At 58.4% G+C, this 8,580-nt stretch overlaps 1 protein-coding gene across 1 annotated transcript; it reads left to right on the top strand.

The window, feature by feature from the left end:
• Positions 1-231: 231 nt before the first annotated feature.
• On the top strand, positions 232-8,294 carry FGD2 (FYVE, RhoGEF and PH domain containing 2). Its single transcript, XM_050326802.1, has 16 exons — positions 232-373; positions 2,226-2,499; positions 2,611-2,691; positions 2,981-3,129; positions 3,677-3,833; positions 3,957-4,095; positions 4,611-4,669; positions 4,993-5,139; positions 5,524-5,616; positions 5,894-5,973; positions 6,052-6,082; positions 6,188-6,280; positions 6,471-6,596; positions 6,788-6,934; positions 7,297-7,440; positions 7,522-8,294. The coding sequence occupies exons 1-16, from the start codon at positions 309-311 to the stop codon at positions 7,753-7,755; spliced, it is 2,019 nt and encodes a 672-aa protein (XP_050182759.1). The 5' UTR covers positions 232-308; the 3' UTR covers positions 7,756-8,294.
• Positions 8,295-8,580: the final 286 nt, after the last annotated feature.

Raw genomic sequence — 8,580 nt, 5'->3', positions numbered from 1 at the left:
GCCTTTGCCTTGTTTGTGCCACCTCCCCAAACTGAACCAATTCCCAGTGTTTTCTCAGCGTTTCTCCTACTCACGACCTGCTGCACTTCCCCTTTCCTTTTCCTTTCGAGGCCAAGCCAGAGACAGGCTCTCCTGCCACAGGGAGGGCAGCGGGTGGGCTTTGCCTCGTGCAAATCCTCTTCCCCAAACCACAGCCTGGGGCCCAGAAACCCCTCAGAGCAGAGAGGGGGGCAGAAGGAGGGAGCTGCAGCCATCAGCTCCCACTCCTGCAGCTCCTGCACATCCAGGACCTGCTCCCAGGAGGTGCCATGGAGGGAGAGGAGGATCATCAGCAGAGCGTGGTGAAGCTGGTGGCTGTGTTTGAAGAGCACTGGTAAGGAGGGAGGGTTCTGGGTGCTGAGGGTGTGTGTGGGGGCTCCACGTGGAGTGGGTTTTGGGAGGAAGAAACCCTCCGTGGAGGCGGTTTGGAGGCTGTGGAGAAGCTGACAAGGTGATTTGTTATTCTTTATCACTCTGTCTTCCTCCCGCTGTGGGTCACGAACAGAAGCCTGAAAACCTCAGTGGGATGTGAGTGACTCTGCCTGGCTCAGGCTGTGGCAGCCCTTTCTCCCCACGCTCAGTACTGGCTGGTGAATCCTTTTGCTGCTGGGAAAAGAACTGTGGTTTGCAAATATGTGGGCAGGGGTCTTCTTCCTCTGGGAATTAACTGCCTGGGTGTCTGGGAGCATCCCAGCCTCAGGCTGTGCAGTTGTTTGCAGAGATGTGGCTCCTGGGAAAGGGAAGGCAAAGCATTGTGTTCAGGGGGAGAGTGAGTGCCTTTTATAAAACAGCTCCTTCACTTGTGAGTGTGAGCTGGGACACTCAGACAGTGTTGTGCCAGGGTTGGAATGAAGGGATCTGCCCTGACTCTGGTGTAAAAGGAATACTGAGGTGTAGGGTGAGTTATTTTTGAGGTTTGTGCCTCAGTTTCTCCATCTGTTGAATCAGGATACAGAATCCTGCCTGGTACCCATGAGGTGCTCTCAGTGAGCATTAATGGGGCTGGGTGGTTGGGCAGGTGAGTTTTACAGCAATTCCTAAAGTTGCTCAGGCACAAGATTTCCATTTACTCCAAGAACTTTGCCTGCATCTCCACTGGGTGCTTTTCCTGGGATTTGTGGTTGTCCCCATCATCCCACAGTGATGGTGTGTTGGAACTGCTGCAGGGTCTGATCTGCCTCCACATCACTGCTGCAGAGTGTTGGTTGTTTATCGTGGAGTCTGAGTTTGATTTAGAGGAAATAAAAGTAACTTTGGACTTTCGGAGGAAGTTGGGGAACCTGGGAATGAGTTTTCTGGAACAGAAAATGGTTTGGCCCAAGTCAGCACAAACAGAAAGAGAGAAGTTCCCTGTTGGAGCTCTGCAGTGGGTTTGGGCTGACACAGGTCTGGGAGGCACTGGGAGAGATGGATAAAACCTCATTGTCTCTGAAGGGTTCTGCCCGTCCCCTTGGACAGGAGGGGATCTGTGCATGGCTGTGGATGCACTCCTGAGCTCACAGACCTGTGCTTGGGAGGGACCCAACATCCTCTTCAGATGAATCTCTACCACTCAAGTCATCTCCTGTCCTCAGCTTTGCAATTCTGTGTCCAATTTCACACAGCTTTTTCCCTCCTCATCCCACTCCAGTCTGCAGACCCACAGTGGATATCTTTCTAGTTTATGTCCAGAGCATTTTCCTACAGGGACCAGCTCTCAGATGACAGACAACTCACTGTCACCTTCACAGCCTGGCTTCTCCCCTGTGCCTGCTCTGGACCTGTTTTCCTTCTCTTTGCCAGAAAAGGGAAGAGAAAACACCACCAAAAAACAACCTGTCTGCAAAACCACCTACACAAGCCGTGCTCTTGGCTCAAAACTCTTGGCTATTGGGCTTCTCCCCACTTTGGCTCTGCAGTGCCAGAGCTGTACCTGGGAAATAATTAGATATGCCTGGGATCAACAGCAGAATCCTGCTTTTCTAGAGCAGGACAGGGATGGCCACAGCAGCAGGAGGCACTGGGAGAAGAGAGGCCCCGTGAGGGTTGGTGGGAATGTTTGTACTGCAGGGCTGGAGCAGAGCAGAGCAGTGTCAGCCCTGGGGAGCTGCTGCTCTTGTCACCTTCGCTCCAGGACCGTGGCTTTGAGCTGGGCCTGGGAGCTCGATGAGAGAAGGGCTGAGCTGATCACGCTGATTCCTCCGTAGCAGGGACAGCAAATTTGCCTGGAGGGAGAAGCAGGCTCTGCACAGCCAGACCACTGCTGCAGCCAAGCAGCCCCAGCAGCTTCCAGCATCTCCTGCCTGCCAGAGCCTCTTCCCGAGGGCTGCAGGGCTCCAAGGGGAGCAGGAGCAGGAGGAGGACGAGGAGCAGCGAGGTCAGCGTGGACTCAGCTTCAAGTGCCTCCGTTCCTTGCGACACAAAATCCGTGAGGACAACTGGAGGAGGCCCCAGGGCCCAGGGCTGGAGCCTGGCAGGGAGGTGAGCTCTGGGGGTGGCTCAGGGCAGCCTGGTGGGTGCCCACGCTCAGGGCATGGAGCTGCCTGAGCTGGCTCAGGACTTGGGGGTCACATCTCCTTCCACTCCACACAGGAACCAGAGGAAAAGAAAATCGCTCTGGAGCTGCTGGAGACAGAGCAGGCTTATGTCAACCGCCTCCACCTCCTCGACCAGGTGAGCTGGGCAGTGGAGGGGCCCACACAAGGAGATTTTTTGGTGTACAGCAGAGAGACACGTGGGCTGCTGGTCTTCTTGGCCAGGGATTTGGTCTGGCCTTTGCCTTTCCTACGTTTCCACGGAGCTCCCTTGTCCCATCAAAGCCTTCCCTCTGCTTCTCTCTTGAGGCCTGGGAGATTTCCCCCCTGCACAGAGTCATTCCTTTCACTGAGCCACAGTCTCAGAGAAGGAATGAGACCTTCAGGCCTCTTCCTGACCCTTTTTATTCACCCCTTCTTTCTTCCAGGTGTTCTATGCAGAGCTGATGAAAGAAGCCAAAACTGGGAAGACGGTCCCAGAGGAGGTGGTGAAAATGATCTTCTCCAACATCTCCTCCATCTACCAGTTCCACTCCGAGTTCTTCCTGCCAGAGCTGCGGAAGCGCATGGAGGACTGGTGAGCTCAGGAGGACTCCTGGAGCATTGCTGAGTTTTTGGCTCCCACCAGGACCAGAGCTCAGCCTGCTTTGCTCCAAATGTCTCTGTGCTGGAAAGCACTTCCTTAAAACGCTCAGATCAGAGTATTTCTGAAAAGTGGGGGTGACATCTCAGGTGGTTTTGGGATGTGCCCAGGTGTGAACAGCCCAGACTGGCTGCAAGCTGAGGACATTCTCGTTCTGCAGAGTAGGAAGCTGTGTGGGGATGTAGCAGTTTGCAGCAGTACAAATGTTAGTAGAAGAGTTAGGAACAGGCACAGGTTGCCCAGAGAAGCTGTGGCTGGCCCAGCCCTGGAAGTGTCCAAGGCCAGGTTGAACAGGGCTTGGAGCAACCTGGGCTGGTGGAAGCTGTCCCTGCCCATGGCAGAGGATGGAATGGGATGAGCTTTAAGGTCCTTTTCAACCCAAACCACTCTGGGATTCAATGAAGCCACCACGCCCCTTCATTTGATCCCTCACTGTCTGTGTCCCCCCATGGACTGAGGAAGCTGCGGTTCCCTCCTGCAGGAACTGCAACCCCCGGATTGGGGATGTGATCCAGAAACTGGCACCGTTCCTCAAGATGTATGGAGAGTACGTGAAGAACTTCGACAAGGCCGTGGAGCTCATCACTGCCTGGTCAGAGAAATCCCCTCCCTTCCAGGAGCTCATTGCTGACATCCAGGTAAAGGGCAGGGCGAGGGACCACAGTAGTGCTCCCCAAAATCTCCTTGCACTGGGGGAGCAGCAGAGGGTGGGAGCTGCCTTGGTCACCGTTCCTCTCTCCGTGCCTGGTGTCTCTCCCCAGAAGAGGAAGGTCTGTGCTAATCTAACGCTGCAGCACCACATGCTGGAGCCCGTGCAGAGGATCCCGCGCTACGAGCTCCTCCTGAAGGATTATGTGCGCAAACTGCCGCCTGAGTCGCCCGACCGGGGCGATGCCCAGAGTAAGGGCTCTGTCTGGCTCCCCCTGGGGAGTGGCAGGGGGGGTTTGTAGGGGAAATGACCATCCCAGTGTTGTGCACAGGCATCAGAGTACCTGGATTCACTCAGCAGCTGCCCTGAGCCCTTGGATAAAACCCCTCAGTCTGATCCTTTTCTGGCAGGGAGAGGGATTAATCTGCCCTTCCAGGGGGCTGTGGAGGTCAGTGAGGAAGGGTGGTCCCTCCAGAGCATCCCCTAGGGAGACCTGTGGAGCTCTCAGACCCTTGTAGATAACACAGTTCCTGGTCCTGCTGGGGTGGAGGGATGCAGGAGCTGGCTGGCTGTCCTCCCAGGACCCCACCATGCACAGTCTGGCCATACCCCCAGACTCTTGTGCAGCATTTTGGGGCCATTTGGGTTGGGTCCAGGGGAAGGCATCAGCCACCACACGTGTACATCCATGAGGGATGGGCAAGGAGCTTCTTCCCACAGCTCCAGAGTAGGTGTTTAACCTCCAGCCTGTCCCTTCTCATTGCAGAGGCCCTGGAGATGATCTTTATGGTGGCCAAGCACTCCAACGCAGCCATTGCCGAGATGGTGAGTGCCTGTCCCAGCTGGAAGTGCTTTGCAGCTCCTGAATGGGACAGGAGCACTGTGGGTTCAGCACAGGAGCTGAGACCTGCTCTCAGTGCCTGACCCCATCACCCTGAGCCTGGGCAGTCATGTCTGTAACATCAGTGATGTGACCAGCTGCTCAAGGCTGGGAGCTGCTCCCAAAGATGAATCTGGGCTGAGAGAGCGGTGCCACCTCTCCCAGTTATCAGCAGCTGGCCTGGGAGGTGGGGATGGGGGGAACCCAGGGGTGGCAAGGTTGTGGCTGCTCATCACCCCACAAAAACAGGTCCCTCTGCCTCCCCCAGGAACGGCTGCAGAACCTCTGGGGGGTCTATCAGCGGCTGGGCCTGGAGGATGACATTGTGGATCCCTCCAACCAGCTGATCAAGGAGGGACCCATCCAAAAAGTCTCCACCCGCAACAACAGCACGTCGGAGAAGTACCTGTTCCTGGTGGGAGCTGGGATGCCCAGGGGAAGGAGCAGATAAGCTGGGAGTGGGGACAGGGGTGGCACAGCCTGGCCTGGGAGTTGCTGGGTCATCTCAGCACAGAAGGGGTGAATCCAGAGGTGGGGGATTTGACCCTGCTCAATGCAGGGCACCCTGTGTAGGATGTGGTTGGGAATGTGCTGCTCCCGTGGGCATGGCAGACCTGGGAGGTGCCTCTCTCACCTTTGTAGGGTGGGAGAGGGCGGGGGCAGAAACAGTCACGCTTTAGGTGGGATCCTTCCTGAGGACCAGCTGAGGCTTGGGGAATCTGACACCCCAGATCCCAGGGAAGCCCCCAGCTGGGAGCAGGCAGCTGTGGGCTCCAACCCACCCTCTCCCCCCTCCCAGTTCAACAACATGCTGCTGTACTGCGTGCCCAAGGTCATCCAGGTGGGCGCTGAGTTCCAGGTCCGCCTCCGCATGGACGTGGATGGCATGAAGGTCAGACAGGCACCTTGTCTTTGTGCTTCCCCCAGGCCCTGACTCCTCCTAAAGCACCACAATTTGGGGTGTAACATGGCTGCCCCTCACTTCCTCGGGAAGGAGGGAGGAGATGGAGCCAGGGGTGGCTTTGTGGGTGAGGTTGGTGCGCTCTGATCCGGTGAAATGCCAGTGAAATCTTGTGCATGTGGGATCTGAGGGGCTGGAGGGCTTGTGCCCTCCCATGTGTGTGCTGGAGGTGGGTTCAGCTCCACATGCCTTCTCTGGTGTCTGGCAGGTGTGGGAGCTGAAGGACACAGAGTTCCCTCACACCTTCCTGGTCTCGGGAAAGCAGCGGACGCTGCAGCTGCAGGCCAGGTAAGGGGAATGGGGGACGTCATGCAGACCCTCAGGGAGCAGGGACAACAGCTTATCCATGTCCCTTTTTGTGCCCAGGTCTGGAGAGGAGCTGGACGCCTGGATCAAGGTACCACTGAGTGCTGGGAGAGGTGGCACATCTCCCTCATCCCAGCTGGACGCCCTGTGTCAGGGCAGCCCCCAGCTGCACCTCCAGCCCTGCCCTCCCCTCTAGGCCTTCCAAGATGCCATTGGCAGGAAGGAGAAGAGGAGTGAGACCTTTAAGGCAGCAGTACAGGGACTGGAGACAGACACCCCTGCACTGAAGGTAACCCCCCTGCTCTCCCCATGCCCACCTTGCTGTGCCTCAGTTCCCCTCGCTAAACCGAGCTGGGGGGAGGCTGCGGATGGGGAGAAGGAGGAAGGAAAGGGCGAGGAGGGGAAGGGGTGAGAGCAGAGGGCTGGGACCACCCAGAGCAGGGCTGGCCAGCCCCAGTGACGCAGCCCCCCACCCCCAGACGGAGGAGCTGGGCCGCCGAGCTCCGCAGTGGGTGCGGGACAACCTGGTGACCATGTGCATGCGCTGCAGGGAGCCCTTCAACGCCATCACACGCCGGAGACACCACTGCCGAGCCTGTGGATATGTGAGCCACCCTCCCCTCCCTCCCCTCCCTCCTGGCCTGCTCAGGTGGCTGCTGGGGCAGGAGCACACCTCTCCTACATCCCATATCCCTTTTGTCCCCCGCCAGACTCAGGGTTTTTCCTGCCCCTCAGCTCCTGGTGGAGCTGTCCCTGGATCCCCCGGTCTCAGCAGTGTCCCTGTCTGTGGCTGCAGGTGGTGTGTGCTCGCTGCTCTGACCACAGGGCCGAGCTGCAGTACGATGGGAACCGCCTGAACCGCGTCTGCCAGGAGTGTTACATCTTCCTGACGGGCCACACGGTGCTCGAGGGCCGGGAGGGGAAGCACAAAGGCATCCTGGAGGTGAGCTCTGCCCTCCTCTGTCCCTCTGAGCTCTGCCACACACCCTGGCCCCCAGCATCGCTGTCCCAGCCTGGCCCTGCACCTGCAGCAGGAGGGGTGGGAGTCACTCCCACAGCGGTCAGAGGGTGCGTGTGCTGAGCTCCCCTCCCTCCTGCTCCAAGCCTTGGGACTCCCCAGCATCCAGGGCTCCCTTCACCATGGGATCTCAGCAGCACCCTCACAGCCAGGACAGCCCCTTGCCTGCCCCTGCTTTGGGCGTTTAGTGGAGTGGGAAGGGAACTCCCAAGGAAACAGCCTTGGCTCAGTGCCCTTTCTGCCTCCTGCACTGGGTATTGAGAGATTTATTGGGGTTTTTTTGGCAGAAAGGAGCTGCAGAGGTGTCAAGCAGGAGTTTGCTCTGCAGTTCCCTGCAGCTGCTGGACAAGAACGGCAAGGGGGGGACGCGGGGCTGGTTTGTGATCCCCCAGGATGATCCCCTCGTGCTGTACATCTACGCAGCCCCCCAGGTAAGGCGGGGCTCGGATCCACCCTAGAGGGACATCCCGTGTGCCCACCCCCTGCCTCCCAACACTGTCTGTTCTTGGCAGGACGTGCGAGCCCACACCTCCATCCCCCTGCTGGGCTACGAGGTGAAGGACCTGCCCCAGAGCGACTCCCGCCACCTCTTCCAGCTGGCGCAGTCCGGGCAGGTTTACACCTTCCTGGCCGACACCGAGGAGCTGAAGCGGTGCTGGATGAGGGCCATGGCACGCTCTGCCGCAGGGATCACACCCCCAGAGGAGGAGGAGGAGGATGCAAACCCCTGCGACAAAGCAGAATGAGGCCGTTCCCACCCCTGGGCTGCCTGGGGAGTCACCTCCCCAGCCTGCCCTCGGCTTCATGCAGACCCCTGACATCTCTGCAGTTTGCGTTTTCATCATGAAAAGGACAAGCTGGAGGGGTACATTTGCCACCGCACAGATTCCCCTTCCCCTCCGTCCTTGCTCTCCGCGCTGGACGGAGATGAGGTGGAAGGAGATGGGGGTGGATTTTGGGGCGGCCTCGCCCCTGCAGCCCTCCCCGGCCGCCGTGCAGTACCGCCGGTGGCCACGCGAGGGCAGCACCGCCCCGTCCTTGCTCCATCCCCGCTCCGGGGATGCCCGGAGTCCTGAAATCCGTGGAATTGGGATTGCTGAGATAAATCCCGCCCGCGACCCCTCTCTGCGGTCCATGCAGCCTTTTTTGGGGGGTGTATTTCCCATGGGATTGTCCCTGTGGCTCCACATTGCCGTACCTGTCACCAGCCCTGATCTGACGCCCTGCAGGGCCCCGGTTTGTGGCTCACCCGCACAGCTCAGGGACCCCAGGGCTGGGTTCTGGATGTCCCCTCCCAGTTTGTCACCACTCCTGGCCTCACACTGCTGCAGTCTCATGGTGTGGGTGTTCCTCTTTACCACAGACAGCCCTCACCTGCATCACTGAGCCAGTCCACGCTCCTGTCCATCCCAGAATTTCCCTTCACACCTTCCTGTCCACAAGCACTTTCCACCTTTGTACCTCCCTTAGTTACTTGTTTCCTGGGGGAAAACACTCTGGGACAAGGTTGTGTCCACACAGGTTCTGCTGTGATGCTGAGGAGACATGCAGGACCCCCTCTCCTTCATCAT

Source organism: Myiozetetes cayanensis, unplaced genomic scaffold (genome assembly GCF_022539395.1).
Source record: "Myiozetetes cayanensis isolate MyiCay16 unplaced genomic scaffold, myiCay2020 scf32, whole genome shotgun sequence".
Classification (NCBI taxonomy): Eukaryota; Metazoa; Chordata; class Aves; order Passeriformes; family Tyrannidae; genus Myiozetetes; species Myiozetetes cayanensis.
The sequence above is the reverse complement of the archived record's forward strand: the minus strand, read 5'-3'. Positions and strand labels throughout refer to the sequence as shown.